Source organism: Eumetopias jubatus, unplaced genomic scaffold (genome assembly GCF_037043125.1).
Source record: "Eumetopias jubatus isolate StellerSeaLion01/CBP00866 unplaced genomic scaffold, mEumJub1_p1.0 scaffold_11, whole genome shotgun sequence".
NCBI lineage: Eukaryota > Metazoa > Chordata > Mammalia > Carnivora > Otariidae > Eumetopias > Eumetopias jubatus.
In genome coordinates this window covers 109862598-109880113 of record NW_028274817.1, presented here as the reverse complement: position 1 = coordinate 109880113, position 17516 = coordinate 109862598, and the positions used below count along the sequence as shown (strand labels likewise).

At 35.8% G+C, this 17516-nt stretch overlaps 1 protein-coding gene across 4 annotated transcripts in view; it reads left to right on the top strand.

The window, feature by feature from the left end:
- Window positions 1-17516, top strand: part of CNKSR2 (connector enhancer of kinase suppressor of Ras 2) — a 275956-nt gene that overhangs the window by 42042 nt on the left and 216398 nt on the right. For all 4 annotated transcript variants that reach the window (XM_028122619.1, XM_028122618.1, XM_028122617.1 and 1 more), the window contains exon 2: window positions 15932-16095. In XM_028122619.1, coding sequence (XP_027978420.1) covers window positions 15932-16095 — 164 coding nt within the window. The remainder of the gene's footprint in view (window positions 1-15931; window positions 16096-17516) is intronic.

Genomic DNA, 17516 nt, shown 5'->3' with positions numbered 1-17516 from the left:
AAAGTCTGCCCCTCCAAGTAACCTATTTCCCTAGGTCAAGTAAAATTTACATCATAGACTAATAAAAATTATTTGGCTTTAATATAACTATATATGCTATTACATACTGATTTCATGAAGGAAAATTAATACAAAATTCAATATCACTATATATTTCCATTAGACAACCTAGAAATGGCTGTCAAATAAATGTAGGATTCTTTTTTTTCTTGAAAATAAATCCTTATGAATACATTTTTCTTAGAGTTATTTATTTTAGAAAGAAAGGGAGAGAGTGTGTGTACATGCAAGTGCACACAGGGAGGAGGGGCAGAAGGAGAGGGAGAGAGAAAATCTCAAGCAGACTCCCTGCTGAGCATGGAGCCTGCCCAGGGGCTTGATCTCACAGTGCTGAGATCATGACCTGAGCCAAAATCAAGAGTTGGACAGTCAACCCACCCAGGCACCCCAAATCCTTATGAATACATTTTTACTTTGTGTTAAAAGGCCAAAATTCATACCTTTATTTTAATTTTAATTTTAAGTAAGACTAAGTGATATAAAAACATTAGATGGAAAATACATGTTCACTGAAAATTAAATTGGGCTTAATATTTTAGAACCTGTTTTAGGAGACATAAAGATTTTAAAACACCTAAGGTTTCTTTTTTGCTTGACCCTGTGATATTATTGAATAGTTAATAATGCTGACATTGATTTATAGTGAGAAAGTGTGTATGTATGTGCATGTGTGTGTGCGTGTGTGTGTGTGTGTGTTTGTGTGCAACAGTAAAGGAAGCTCCAAACAGTGGATATGAAATGCTGAAAAAGATTTGTTTTGTATTAAGGGACAATTGTAGGAGATGTGTTGAGATTAGGTTTAATAGTGGTTGGCACCCTTTGTTACTTCAGTTACTTTTATGCTAGAGTTTTCTTTTGTGGAAGTTACTTCAGTCAGAATTCATGAGTTGCATATGTCTGAATTAAAATGATCAGGTGTAACTTCTAAAAGCAGTTTTTATCTATTACCATACTGTTTTCTAAAATCACCATTTTAAAAGATGTTTCTACCTTATCACATTTTCCTATTGATTTTTTTAAGGATTTTTTTAATTAACATATAATGTATTATTTGTTTCAGGGGTACAGGTCTGTGGTTCATCAGTCTTACTGATTTTTATTTGTTATTCAGGAGACCATGGATTTAGTTTTAAACAACATAGGTTCTACTTGTAAGTCTTTTCCTTACCTTCTTTTACCAGGAGAGTAAGAGTGGTATAGATGAGCACAGAGGAATAACATGGTCAAAGAAAGGTCATGTTTGGGAAAGCTGCATGCTTCAGCTCACATAGCTGAAATGGCAGACAAAGTGAAGGTGCTGACCAGGAAAATGAGTTCTTGCCAAGAATGATCCTTTCTTTGGCAAAAAACAAAGTGGCTTCAAGTCACTGTTCTACACATTGAAGCCAGAGAGCTTTTTAGAACACAAGTCTGAACACAACCTTCAGTCATGGTGGCTTTCTTTCAATGCCCCACACTCCATCCTGTCTCCTACCCCTGTGTCTTTGCTGTTTTCAGAGTCTAATGCTCTTCCCTCACTCTTTGCCTTATAACTCCCACCTCTCCATATCTCAATTCTTGCCACACTTCTCCCAGAAAACTTGCTCTTGATCTGTCCCATTTGATCAAATCCTCCAATTATAGGCTTTTGGAGCACTTTCTGTCCCTTCAATTTACTTGCTGTGGTTACTTGTGTGAATCTTTACTCGTACTTTTTTCCCAGTCAGCAAGTAGCTCAGTGAAGGAAGAGACCATGTCTGTTTCTGCTCACTGTTTTATTCATACTCCCTGAATTAATGCTTACTTCATAACTAGGCATTTGATAAATATTTGTTGAATAAATGGAAGCTGATATCAGGAATTGGAAAAGCACTGGGGTAGAGATCCTGATATAGGGGACAGGAAAAGGGGAGGGATTCCATAGCTCAGTAAGCTAGCTGGTAAGATTTGAAAGTCATGTAGAGGTCTGTGCTGTGGTGGAAGTATAAGGAATGGACAGTTTACTGATTTAGGAAGCTGATTTAAATCTGAAGAAATCATGAGTACTAAGGAAAGACAGGGGCTGAAATAAACCAAGATTGGATGTGTCTCCAGAAGAAAAGTTGGAAGTTTTCCCCTTTACAATGGCACAACTCCAGGGTTGTCTCCACCACCAACTCTACCTCCTACCACCCCCTACGAGAGACAGCCCCCTTCTTCCCATGGGCATATCCTCCCTGCAGGAAGGGACTCTGTCCCAGCATTCAGACAAAGATGACTGATTAATTCTTTGTGCTACTATTCCTTCAGAATTTATCTGGATGGCATTTGGATACAAAATTCTTTTTTTCCCCTCTTGGTGTGTCTAATATATGATTTTTTATAAAATTTAAAATTCACACATTGCTGAAAAAATTTTTGGCATGCCTTAACATTCAGCAATGTTGTTTAGATATTAAATGAAAACAGCAAAAAAGATGGCAGCTGTATTAATAAGTCCCATTGTGATTAGGCAAATTATAATTTTTTTAAATAGTCTCTATGGCCAATGTGGGGCTTGAACTCCACCCCAAGATCAAGAGTTGCATGCTCTACAAACTGAGCCAGCCAGGCATCCTTAGGCAAATTATTTTCCATGATGAATTTGCTTGGGTGAGATATCATGTTGATGAGTTCCATGTAAGATTTACTGAATTTAGTGAATCGTCGGCTTTGATGGTTTCTTCATCGTCTATAAAAAAGGGAAATTGTGTTTCTGTTAAAGAAATTTGATTATAGGGCGCCTGGGTGGCTCAGTTGGTTAAGCGACTGCCTTCAGCTCAGGCCATGATCCTGGAGTCCCTGGATCGAGTCCCGCATCGGACTCCCTGCTGAGCAGGGAGTCTGCTTCTCCCTCTGACCCTCCCCCCTCTCTTGTGGCCTCTCTCTCTCTCTCATTCTCTCTCTTTCAAATGAATGAATAAATAAATCTTTTAAAAAAAAAGAAATTTGATTATACCTGGGCATAGCATGTATAATCATATATAAAATAGTAATTTACACCTATGGTGTTCATATACCCATAATACCTCCCCAAATGCCTAAATCTAAGTAAAATTTGAAAGTAGCAAATTTAGGCTATTTAAGATTAATCTGTTAACTCGTATTTTTCTCATTGTGGTAAAATAAACATTGAAATTTTAACTGTAAAGTACACATAACATTGAATTTATTATAAGTAATTTTTAAGTGTATAGTTCAATGATGTTTAAATGCATTCACATTGTTGTGCTACTGTCCCCACCATCTATCCACAGAACTCTCTTCATTTTGCAAAGCTGAAACTCTGTACCCATTAAACACTAACTCCCCATTCCCCCTGGCAACCACCATTCTACTTTATGTCTTTATGAATTCCAGGTACCTCATGTAATTGGAATTGTACAGTATTTGCCTTTTTGTGACTTGTTTATTTCACTTAGCATAATGACTTCATGGTTCATCTGTGTTACAGCATGTGTCAGAATTTTCTAGCTTTTTAAGACTGAAAAATAATTCCATTATATCTATATACACGCACATACACCCTATGTGTTGTTTGTCCATTCGTCTGTTTGTACTTCCTTTCGGCTGTTGTGAATAATGCTGCTGTGAACATGGGTGTACAGATATCTTTTCAAGACCTTGCTTTCAATTCTTTTGGATGTATATCCAGAAGGGGAATTTCTGGATCATATAGTAGTTCTGTTTTTAAATTTTTGCTTTGAGTAACTATATGATATTGTTTTTCATAGCAGCTGCACCATTTTACATTCCCACTAATACTGTACAGGAGTTCCAGTCTATTCACATCCTTGCCAATGCTTGTTATTTTCTGAGCTTTTTTTTGGGGGGGGGTGTTTGTTGTTGTTTGGATAGTAGCCATCCTAATGGGTGTGAGGTGGTATCTCATTGTGATTTTGACTTGCATTTCCTTAATGATTAGTGATGTTGAGCATCTTTTCATGGGCTTATTAGTCATTTGTATATCTTCTTTGGAGAAATATCTATGTAAGATTTTTTGTCATTTTTAGTTGAGTTGTTTGTTTTCATTGCTGTTGAAATGAAATTACAGGAATTCTTAATATATTCTCAATATTAGTCCCCTGTCAGATTTACGATTTGCAAATATTTTCTCCCATTCGGTGGGTTGCCTTTTTTCTGTGTTTGTTTGTTTGTTAAAGATTTTATTTATTTATTTGACAGAGAGAGAGAGAGGACAAGCAGGGGTAGCGGTAGAAGTAGAGGGAGAAGCAGACTCCCCGCTGAGCAAGGAGCCTGATGCGGGGCTCCACCTGAGCCAAAGGCAGACTTACATGGAACTTAACCAGCTGAGCCACCCAGGCTCCCCTTTTCTCTGTTTATAGTGTCCTTTACTGAACAAAAGTTATTAACTTTAATAAAGTTCATTTTGTCTATTTTTTTTCTTTTGTTTCCTGTGACATACTTTTTAAAATCAAAATCTGGGGGCACCTGGGTGGCTCAGTCATTAAGTGTCTGCCTTCAGCTCAGGTCATGGTCCCAGGGTCCTGGGATCGAGCCCCACATCAGGCTGCCTGCTCCGCCAGGAAGCCTGCTTCTCCCTCTCCCACTCCCCCTGCTTGTGTTCCCTCTCTCGCTGTGTCTCTCTGTCAAATAAATAAATAAAATCTTTTTAAAAAATAAAATAAAAATCTGTAAACATGCTTTTCAAGATATGAAGTATGGCAATATGTGGCTTTTCTTTTTTAATAAGTAGGCTCCTTGCCCAACATGGGGCTTGAAGTCATGACCCTGAGATCAAGAGTCACATGCTCCACCAAACGAGCCAGCCAGGTACCCTAGGACTCTTTCATTTTAAATTGTCATTATATTGAATAAATACATAGTATGCATCTCCAAAACATTTTAGGCACCTTTTGACAAACTATCAATTTTCTAAAGACGATTCAAACACAACTCACCTATTTATTTCTTACCATTACAAAAGAGAAACACTGTTAGCTATTTTCTCCATAGAATTATAACCTCTGTTGATAAATTGTAACCTCTTTAAAACCAGTAAATACAAATATTTTTTATGATAACAAGTTGTTATTTGGTGTACAATATAATATAATTTTTGGAAAAAATATAATTCAGAAGTGCTGTAAAAAGCACTCCAGTGGGAATTTGTGGTTGTATTTACTCAAACTGTTTATTGAAGGCAGTGTTCTTTATATCACACAAGGATTTCTTCCCTTAAGAAATCTTTTTTTCTGGTTTTAGTATCAGGAATGGATGAGTTTCTCTGAAAAACTGGCTTGCTTTTATCTAATGAGTGTTTTTAACTATGTACCTAATACTGTTTTCCTCTTTATCAGGTAGATAGTTTGCAGCCAGTGTTCTAGCTCTTCCCACACTTTAGCAAGTGCCATGTTCTTCATTGGTATGAATTTCTTACATTACCATTATTTCTGGCTCCCATTTTATGACTAATGGTATTTTCCTTTAACTATTTTACTCATCTACTTTTAATTTGTGTTACCTTTCTGAATTGTGCATGGGTGGGTATGTAAACAACATATTTAAATCCATTTTGATACAAAGTGTAATTTAGATACATGTTCTTTAAAACAATGTATTTATAGTTTTAAATAGAAAATGAAAAATATTTTTGGCGTAACATCTTTTGGTATGGTACAGATGATCAGTTTGGGAACAGTCCTTTTGAGGACTGGAAACAACCCTTTCCACCCTTCACCACCTTCCTCTAATTTAGCTTAGGCTTTAAGGGCAGGGATTTGGAGTCAGACAGACCTGGGTTTAGACCTTGCCTTTCTATTTATTAAGCTGTGGGATCCTGGGTTTGGCCTCTAAATCTCAATTTTTTATCTGTAAAATCAAGATAACAATATGTAATTCTTTTTTTTAAGGTTATGGATATTTTTTTGCCACTTATTTATATTTATTTATTTATTTATTTATTTTTAGTTTTTGATGTAGTGTTCTATGATTCATTGTTTGCGTATAACACCCAGTGTTCCATTCAGTACGTGCCCTCTTTAATACCCATCACCAGGCTAACCCATCCCCCTACCCAACAATATGTAATTCTTAAGGTTGTTCTAAGGATTAAATGAGAACATATTTGTGAAGTACTTGAAACAGTGCTTGGCACACAGCACAAAAAATGAGTGAAAGGTATTACTGTTGATCAGCATCAATTCTTCCATTTGGAAATAATGGAAGATTATTGCCAGCTTAGCATTTTCTAAAAGAAATTAGGACAGAGTAAATGAGAAAAGGCCCAGAAGAAGGCCCAAAAGAAAAGAATTATCCTTCTTTTCTCTATTTTATTTGGTTTGATTAGGAATCCTCATGAAAAGAAATCATATACTATTTGTTATAGAGCAACTGTTTGCTTGTAGGAGGAGGGTGGCTGAAGGATGGCATTGAGGAACATAGGAAGAGTTCTCAAGTGAGCAGGTAGTGCATCGATATCAGTGACATTGCTCCTTTCATTCATTTTAATGCAACCTCAGATCAGATGTCAACCAGGTGCCATACATTGTGTTCAATTCATCAGGGTATATTAGCGTGGAATTTGGTCCTTGGTAGGTTTTTTTTTAGAGTGGGGGAGGGAGAGGGACACAGAGAATCTCAAGCAAGTGCCACACCCAGCATGAGCCTGACGCGGGGCTCTATCTCACAACCCTGAGATCATGACCTGAGCCAAAATCAAGAGTTGGACACTTAACTGACTGAGCCACCCAGCCCCCCCCCCCCCCCGCCCAGTTCTTGGTAGTTTCAAATAATTTCTTTCATGTAGGTCTGGAAGAGTATGATTTTATTAGCCACTGTGCTATGTTATCCCTTCTTCATTTTAATAACTATATGTTTCAGTCAAGCTCCATTTACTTTTTTGTAAGCATATAAATACATTTTATTGTTCAGATATATTTTTTCAGTCTTGAAATAGTCTGATGTAGTCAAAATAGATTGAACTTCAGAATCCTCTGGGACTAAGTTTTAATCCTTGCTCTGCCAGTCACTTACTGCCGGTCAATCTACTTACTGTGTAGATTTAGGAAGCTACTTAATTTCACAAAGATTTTATTCCTTCATCTCTAAAATTGGTATAACAGTAGTCCCTTTGACCTGTCATGACACCTCCCTATCCACTCTCCAGTCCTTACCAATACCACATAATCTCCCCAAAATGTATTCCACATGCAAACCCTCTACTTTCTCACCTGTCAACTCTATGTCCTGTATGACTTCTGTTTCTATCATTATAATACTCTCTGGTTAAAGTCACTGATAATCTCCTAATTATCAAATTCATAGTGGGCTTTAAACTCTAGTAATCTTTTTTTTGTTGTTTTTTGTTTCTGTTTTGGTTTGGTTTGGTTTTGGGTTTTTTTTTACCACAGTCCTTTACTGCCAGTCTTGAAACATTTTCTTCCATTGGCTTCCATGACACCACCCTTCATTTTTTTTTCATTCCTCTCTGGCTGTACTTCCTTAGTTTTCTTTGTAGGTTTGCCTGTAACAAGCCTTTCCATTTTGGGGTTTCTTAAAGTTCAGTTCTAAATCCTCTTTTTGCTCTACTCATTTTCCCTATTTAGTCTCAGTAACACTCATGGCTTCAGTTGTCTACCTAGATGCCAGTGACTTTCAAATATATTTCTCCAGAGCAGACCTTTATTTTTGACTGACTACTCAACATTTCTACCTGCCTGTCTCAAAGTAACTGTAACCTCAGTATGTCCAGAAGAGAGCCAGCTACCCTAAACTACTTCTGCGGTGTTTCCATCATCTCTGAATAATGCCACCATTAATCCATTTCTGTAATCCAGAAATATAGGCATCATCTCCCTTCCCCTGGCCACCCCTCCATCACCTCTAATCCAGCATCAACTCCTGCATGTTTTGTCTTCTTTCTAGCCTTCTCTTCCTTTCCTGCTATTGTCCTTGGACAAACTAACATTTGATAATTACATTATTTCAAATGTCACCCAACCTGCATGTCTTGGCAGCCTCCAATTCATTTACTATACCACAGCTGGAGTAATGTTCACAAAACACAGAACACTTTTAATGCTGCCTGTTTCAAATCTTTTGATACCTTCTCATTGCTCTTGGGTCACACTGCATCATCTTGCCCCAGGCCCATCACTCTAACCCTATCCTGTTCCATTCTTTTCTCTGTATTTTGGTCACACAAAGTTCTTTCAGTTTTTCCAATGTGCAGTGTTCCTTTTTGTAGCACAGTCTTTGCATATGTTGTTTCTTTTGCCTGCAGTGTCCGCTCCTCCCCTTTGCCTAGTTAACAATTTTTAAGCTTACGAATCATAATGTAGTCATCGATTCCTCAAGTAAGTCTTCCATTCCTGACTTGTCACCTCAGCATAGGGTTAAGTCTCCTTTTTTGTTTCTCACAGCACAGCGTATTTTTTTTCTTCATAACAGTTATCATGGCCTGTATTTATACATCTGTTTTTATCAATTAAATGATTAATGATTGATGGTCATCTTCAGTATTATATAAACGCCATAAAGTCAATGGCCATGTCAGTCTTTGCTCAGCATTTGATTCCCAGTGCTTAGCACATAGCAGTCACCTTTGTAAATATTGATTAAATGAAAGACTGACTGATTATGTATCAGATGCTCTCTGTGCTCAGTGCTGTATGAAGGAGTCAGTGATGCTGCCCTTCAGGGTTCTCTAATCTGTTGGGGGAATAAGACACTAATACAAAGATTATAACAAAACAGCATGAGTAATAAGTGCCATAAGTATAAAATCCATAGATATACAGAGAAGAGAGATCCATCAGATTTAATGATCAAGACCTAACAGGATTTCAACAACTAAATATGTAGAATATGTAAGTATTCTGGGTAATATGAACAATCACATTAAGGAAATAGTTGAGTTGTTCAATTTGGCTGCAGCGTAGGATATATGAATGTGTAAGAGAGAATGTCAGAAAAATAGTTTGGGGCCTGAACTTGGAGGTTCTTGAATGTTGGAATGAAAGATGTAAGGCTTAAATGGACTTAAGCTTCCTTAAACATAACAAAAAATAAAAAATGATGGTCTATTAAGTTGTAAAATGAAAGATATCTCTAATCTGTAGGTTTGCAACTAATTCCTTATGCTTGGTCTACCTATGATTCTTATTAAAGTCATTTTTCTGTTAATACAATATTCTTAGCAAAGACTGTGAAGACTTGCAAAGAAATAGTTTCAGTGTTACTTAAAAGTATGTGAAATGGACTGTTAATTTGAGGGAGAAAATGTTATCTTTGAAAAATGTTGTATGTGAATTCTTAAGTATGTAATAGCTTTAGGCTTCATGATAAAAACCAGTCAGTCTTTGTTTACTGAACATGTCATTAAAATCATTTTAGACTTTGTTTTTAAAAAATTAAAAGATGAAAGTGTAGAATAATTGCATAATATTTAGAATTTATTTCATGTTTACTTAAAGAACATTTAAATGCTTGTAAGCGGGCCACCTGGGTGGCTCAGTCGGTTAAGCGTCTGCTTTTGTTTGGCTCAGGTCTTGATCTCAGAGTCCTGGGATGAGCCCACGTCAGGCTCCACGCTCAGCAGGGAGTCTGCTTCTCCCTCGGCCTCTCCCTCACCTCCCCTTGTGCGCTGTCTCTCTTTCTGTCTCTCTCTCTCTCAAATAAATCTAAAACAAACAAACAAAAAAACCAGAGCTTCTAAGCTGTACTAAAAATCACTTTGAGAAGAACTGATTGTCCAGCCGCTTTACCACATTCTGGATACAAAACCTTAAAAATTAAAAATTATAAAACCATTCAAACATTGTTTTGTGTGATGTGCATTTTAAGGTTGCCGTCTCAGATTACCAGATACCACTATTTTAAAACTGAGCAGTTTTAAGCAACTTGATAGTATATCCGTGGGTTACTTTGTCCTCTTCAGTTGGCCTTGATGTAGTGTTATCACTGGATATGTTTTAAGGACTTTCTTGTGAATATTCTGATTTGATATGTCATAACAAAAACTTAATTTTTATGTAGTCAAATAATTGTCTTTACTGTTTCTGGCTCTGGTTTGATACAGAACCTAGATTTCTTCTAATACCTTTTTATTTTTTTAACATTAAATCGTGACTATATTAGGTGGTTGGCACTGTCTCCTGGTTTCAGTGCTGATTAAGTTTTCTTCTTTACTTTTGTTTTCTTTTGGTCATTTTGTAGGGAGGGGAGTTTTAAACCAGATATTTTTTAGAAATTCATTTTGAAGTTGCCTGGCATTTAAAATCTACTCTGGTTTAAAATGAAGAACCAGGAACAGATTGTAAGGAAGCTGAATTATTTTGCAAAATGGAACAATTGCATATTGTTACCCAGTCAGGATTTTTTTTAGTCTCTTAAAGACAACATTAAATTGTTAGAGAAACAAAGTAGGTCTGAGAAGAGTAGAAATGATGATGATCAGCGTAGTGAGGTTTGGGCTTCTCAGAAGTCTTCCAGAGACTACAGGCAGTGATTGGTTTTCTAATGCATCAGTCTACACACCCCATATCCTATACAGCTTCGTAGGGAGAATTCTGTTTATAGCCTTTCAGCTCTGCCAATCAGCAGAGCAAAGGAGTCTTTTCAAAGGTAGTTAAATGCATTGGTATATACACTGCCCCAAACTTAGTAGGTGCTTAATAAATAGATGCTGAATGGAATGTTGGAAACATTGTTCCCTGGTCTGGGTCTTTTATATCGAACACCATGAGAAAATGTCAGAAGGAAAATTTTTCAATGAAATTTTGAGTTTAATAGTATATTCCAAATGTTTGTTGCCTGGAATTCATTTGTAACTGAGAAAAAAATTTTTAATTAACAGAATAAAATTGAGTTTTTTGGTGTTAGAGTTGTAAACATTTTAACACATGTGTAGAATTATGTCACCAGCACACCACAGTCATGATAAAAAACAGTTTTATCACCCCCAAAAAACTCCCTCCTGCTGCTTAGCCTCTTCACATTCCCAATCCCTGGCAACTAATAATCCGTTTTTTGTTGCTTTAGTTTTGCCTTTTTCAGTATGTAGTATAAATGGAATCATTCAATAACTTCTTTCAGAGTTGCCATTTTCACTCAGCATAATACCTTTGAGATCCATCCACGTGTGTATATCAGTAGTTCCCTTTTTATTGCTGAGTAGTATTTCGTGGTAGGGATGCCCCACAGTTGGTTATTCTTGTTATGTTGTTTCTCAGTTGTTAAAACAGATACTGCCTTTTTTTTATTGTTGGAATTTAGAATTGTCTAGTGGCATAGGTGTTTTTGAAGAAAACTTTTCCTTATTTTTTTTTTGGCTGAACAAAATATAAACTGGAATATAATTAAAAGCACAGCAAAGAGTAAATACATTTTTACTTACCAAGTAAGAGTGATGTGCAGCTCATCTCTGAATTAAAGCAAGAATTTATAAGGCTATATCATCCGAGAACTATATGGAAATTGTTAAATTTTTAACTACATGGGTTCTAGAGCAAAAATCTCATTTTTCTAGAATAGTTCAGGAATTTGTTTTATTAAATATTCTGGGAATCTGTAAAGTAGCTTGTATATTTATATAGGTTAGCCAGTTTTCCAATAATTAGAATACAGTAAAGTCATTTAGTGCCAAAATGCTATTGAATATAATTTCATACTTTTCAGATGGTTTAGGAAGTATCACAAGATCTTAAATAGGAATTGTCTTTTGCTAGATCATTTATCATTATATATCATCCTGTGCATAGAAGAAAAGCATGGTTATATGAGCTTTCTGGCTGTTTGTAATGTAGAAAATGCTTTTATTGTCTGTAGTAGTTGTTGCAATTAATACACAAATGCTAACTGATAATAACATCCAAGACCCCTTCCCCCCAAAAAATGTCTTAAAAATAAGAAAAAAGATTTTTGAATTTTAACCTTTTGTCAGGAAGATTCCTTCACATTTTTGAATTGGGAAATGGCTTAATCAAAGAGTGTTTTTAGAGATCTGACTGTGATAGACTGGACAGACTGATGCCAGGGGGAGCAGATGGGCATCAGGGCAGGCTGTACAGCATGAGTAAGTTGGTGACAATGAGATCAGAAATGAAAGGACAGAGCAAGAGCTATTTTGAATGAAGAAATTATGTTCCTCACTAACTGACAAGATAAGAGATTAAATTGGGGGATCATCTAAGATGGTTTTGAGACTAGAAAAATGGTGGTAGAAATAGAGAAATAACTTGCTTAGGGAGAATGAGATTGTAAATGAGGCAATTGAGTCTGGTGTGATTTTGGTCATTGATGATCTTGGAAAAAAGCAGTGTCAGTGAAATAAGGGGACTGAAAACTACATTAAAATTAAGACCTTCTGCCTCGAGTTATCATTCACGTATTTGAGTCCAGCAAAAGGATATCGGATTAATATGTGTTCATCTTAATTTCCTGACCTTATTTTGCAGAAGTGACAAAAGTCCTCATAAATCTTCATTTGTTGATCTTTGTAATTCACAGTAAATAGTGGCAACAGAACTCTAACAAGAATTTACATTTTTATTTTTTGCTTTAAATATCAGTGTTCTGTTTATAGATAAGAGTACATGTAGTATGTATAAAATGGTGTATAAAGTAAAATTTCCTGGAGTAGGGATAGAGTCATCTTCTTAATACCATTTTAAGTGGGTTTTTAAGATTTTGAACATTAGGATGCCTGGGTGGCTCAGTTGGTTAAGTGTCCAACTCTTGGTTTCGGCTCAGGTCATGTTCTCCCAGTCCTGGGATCCAGCCCTGAACTTGGGCTCTGCACTCAGTGCAGAGTCTGCTTCAGATTCTTTCTCCCTCCCCCTCTGCTCCTCCCCGCTCACGCATGCTCTCTCAATCTCTCTCTCTCTCAAATAAATAAATAAAATCTTTTTTAAAAAGATTTTGAACATTAAATATAGTAATTTGCACCTTTCATATCTACTTCCACATATAGTGGATTAATTTATTTTACTCCTTTTGTAATATTGTTGATTTACTGGAAATTTGTGCATCCTTAGGACATCTCTCAAATGTCATCATTTTGTAAATGTTTCATTATTTTTGGAACATCTTTCTAGATCCATGATTATGTTCATTCCTCTTCCCTGCAGATGGTGGAAAGCAGTATAATTCACTGAAAGAGTCAGAGGCACATGTCATAGTAATGATTTCAAGCCTTCATTTTAATTGTTTTAAGGCATGGTTTTAGACAAAAAAAATGTATATAGTTTAATGTTTCATTTGACAAAAGTGCACAATTTTCTTCATGGTACACTTGTGTGGTTTTTAGAGTATGGATCAAAATTTATTTTCTGTATGTTTTCTTAAGAATAATAGCAATTTATAAGTGGAGGTTATAAAATTTACTTATAATTATTTAGAACATAGGTCAACTTAGGGTAAAATTTGGTGGAAAGTAAAGAAATAATTTATGCCACATGAAAGCTTTAAAAAAGAGGTAGATAATAACACTTTTAAAATCTGGTATATATTTGTTCCCATTTTATCTATTGAATAAATGTTACCTTGTTGAAGACTAGTCATAATCACCAAAGAATTTCTCATTCTTGAAAATGGGACAGCTCTACTTTAAATAAAATAGTGTATTAGTGAGTGAGAAGGTTTTTTTTTTTTAAAGATTTTATTTATTTATTTGAGAGAGAGAATGAGAGATAGAGAGCACGAGAGGGAAGAGGGTCAGAGGGAGAAGCAGACTCCCCGCTGAGCAGGGAGCCCGATGTGGGACTCGATCCCGGGACTCCAGGATCATGACCTGAGCCGAAGGCAGTCGCTTAACCAACTGAGCCACCCAGGTGCCCGAGTGAAAAGGTTTTAATTGTTACATGTATGCTGTGTAGTTCCTAGAATCATGAAGTTCAGGCCTTTAGCCCAATAATATAATGTATTCATTTTTGTGATTTTTGTAGATGGCTTTTTGGACCATATTTTTTCCATATACAGATTTGAGATATTGATTTTGACCTTTCAGTCAAAACGACAACTCTAAAATATTATAAGGTCATTTATTATTTATAATTCAGGTAAGAAAAAATGTATATAAAAGTACCTTATAGTTCATAAATATGTATATTGATACAAAGTGACATTATTATAATTTTATAATATCCTAGCTGTATATTTGCCATATATTTTACATTTTAAATATAGGAGCCAAGATATTGCCTATATTATGGGGTAATACACCTTGATAGTTAAATTAGGCACCAATTAATGAAATCTTTCCCTTATTTCTGCCACAGATTACGTGACTTGGTCTATAACACTAATGATGCTGGTGGAATTGGTGCTGTAAGAGATCCTTTATCATTCCTTTACATAGAAGAATCATAAGAAAAATCAACTCAAAATAATAGCATTCTGTCTCCTATTATTCTGCAATGTATTAAGACATGAGTGCCTCAAAATGCCATGTACCAAATGTTTTTTCCCTCCACTCTTATTTTTAGATTTAGCTCTTATTTAAAATGTTCCTGATTTTCTCTGACCAGGTGATATAGCATAAAAAAACATGTCTGATTTGTTCATTTTACCCTTATTGAGTCCTATTCTGTGTTAGTCACTGTGCTAAGCCCTGGGTTTTCATTAAGAAGACACAGTCCTCAACTTCAAGGAATTTCTAAGCTATTTGTTGGGCATACAGAGATGGGAACAAAATATAATACAATGTGGGCATTGTTGTAATGGAGGTCTGTAGTGTAGAGTGGGAGATTGGGAAGCGTGGAGTGTGTCTGGAATAAGTTTTTATAGGAAGGCAGGGTCCAGATCAGGAAGGACCTTGAACACTGTATAAAGTAGTTCAGATTTTATTCTATCATAAATATGAAGAAACTGAGAAGTTTTGAGGTAAAGAATGACATCAGAATTTTTACGTTGGGAGAGATGAATTGGAGGGGATAGTGACTCGCAGCAGGAAACCCATAATACTGCTTTAGTCTAAACTAGAGATATTTATGGCCTGATTTAAGATTAAGACCTTTTAGTTTTTGCTAATTGCCTCATTTTCTTGGTGCTCCTCACTTAAAAATCTGGAGCGAACTAATCTTGTTAGTCCAGTTCACCATTGGTTCATCATTTTTATCAGGTTATTTCATAGGCAGTTGAAGCTGACCCAAACTATAGCCTGCTATTCACTTATGGAAGTGCCCTGAGTAATCTTGAAAAATGTATCCACTCTGGATTCCACTTTTGAATTTGGGTGAAATCTAAATGTTAGTGGATTAGGGAGTACATTACAGGTGGGGTAAAAAGGTAAGGAGCTTGGCTCTGAAGGGAATAACAAACTAGTGGGGGAATACAGGATCAAAGAAATCAAGGAAAGGTTTTTGTTTTGTTTATTAAACTGGCAGATGTTCGAATACTGGAGTCAGTGGCTAGGAAATGGTTGAAATAAAGAGAGTGTTTAATTTTTTTAATTGCTGAAGTAGTGTTAAGGTGGCAGAAGATGGGATTCCAGAGCACAGGAAGATTGATTAGTCTTGTACAGGAAGGAAGGATAACTCTCCCTCTGCAGTGGGGTTAAAGAAGAAAGGAGGAGTGAAGTGTAGGTAAGTTTAGAAGTGGGGAGAACCTCTTGTTAACACACTTTATGAAATAAGCAGCAAAGAGAACTGCTTGAGAAGTGAGGTAAAGATTTCCAACAATTGCTGAGGAAAATTCAGATAGGAACCTAACAACTAAGGAAATAATGAAGTGTCTTTTTTTCCTCCTGCAGTCCATATATTGGTTGGAAAAAAAGTGGATGATTGAACTAGTCCAGAGTTGAAACAGACTTAACCTGTGACTTGGAAGGAGTTAATGCTTATTTTATTTTATTTTTCCGTTTGTTTCGTTCAACTCTTTTTTCATTCTGGTCTTCCATATTTTTCTTCTGCAGGTCTGGATGACTGTTTGCAGCAGTATATTAAGAATTTTGAAAGGGAGAAGATCAGTGGAGACCAGCTGCTGCGCATTACGCATCAGGAGCTAGAAGATCTGGGGGTCAGCCGCATTGGCCATCAGGAATTGATCTTGGAAGCAGTTGACCTTCTGTGTGCACTGGTAAGGACATTAACTTGGTAGGAAGGGAAACTTGTATTACTTCCGTTTAAATTTTTTTCCTTTCTTAGTTTCTTTCCTTCTTTTTCTTCTCTTTTTAAAAATAATAAATTGTGTAAGTAGGAAAAACTCCCCTAATTCTCAACTAACTGGAAGTGGTATTTTCCTCCTTTATTAAATTTGGTATGTTATATAGTGCCAAATTAAAAATTAAAGACGCTTATAACTCAGCTGGTGACATTACATTTAGTTACTTCAGAAACTTGTCTTAGAGTGTTCACAGCATCATTTGGAATATACAGTTGTATACAATCAGTTAAAAAGTCCATTCCCTTCTAAAAGTTTTGATTTACTAACATAAATATTAAGAAATCCTATTTTAGAAAAATCATCCTTAAAATAATCAAATTATTTGAATATTCTAAATGTATACATCCAATAAAAATTGAATATTGTACATTATATGGTTACTTTTGTCAACATACAAGAGAAGTAAGTGTCAAAATAATCCTGGAAGATTCTGATAATACATTAAATATTCTGAAAGGAACAGAGTTTTTTTTTTTCCATGTTAGGTAAGATGACACCTGATTGGTTTTAACTTCTTACAGATATTTGTAAGGGGGCTAGAGCTACACTGAGATAAAAACATCAGTCATGTAATATAATAATCTGTGATTTAATTTTGGCTCAGTCAGTTACTGACACTTTTGGGCAATTAATTTCATCATAACCTTGGTTTATTTAGTTATTTTTATTATTTTTATTTTTTTAAGATTTATTTATTCGAGAGAGAGAGGAGGGGGGCAGAAGGAGAGGGAGAGAAGTAAAGTCCCCACTGAGCATGAGCCTGATGCAGGGCTCAGTCTCACAACCCTGAGATCATGATCTGAGCTGAAATCAAGAGTCGGACACTTAACTGACTGAGCCACCCAGTAGCCCCACCTTGATTTTTTAATATAAAATGGAGATAATAACAATTGCCTCTTGGAGGTGTTGTGAAAAGCAAATGAGATGGTATTTGTGTGGTGCCTGATTCAGTGCCTGGCACATAGTAGGTATTCAATAAGTAGTTAACTATTAAGATGATGATAATTAACAAGAAATGAGTAGATAATTATATATAATTCAAGAATCAATTAATACACTCAGAACTTGTGTGTCAGATGTAAGATGTAGTTCCTGCCCTCTTGGAAAGCCTAAGGAAGAGGGAGTGACACAGAAATAATCACAATACTGTAGTATAAATACAAAAATAAAAGTATGAACTAAGTATCATGGGGACACAGAAGGGAAAATAACTAGCTTTGACTATGATAGTTGGGTTCATATAGCAAAAGAGGTGATATTTAGGGAGCCTAGAGGAGGATGAGCATGTGTTAGGAAGAACAAGAGGGAAGGTAGATAAAACAACCCATACACAG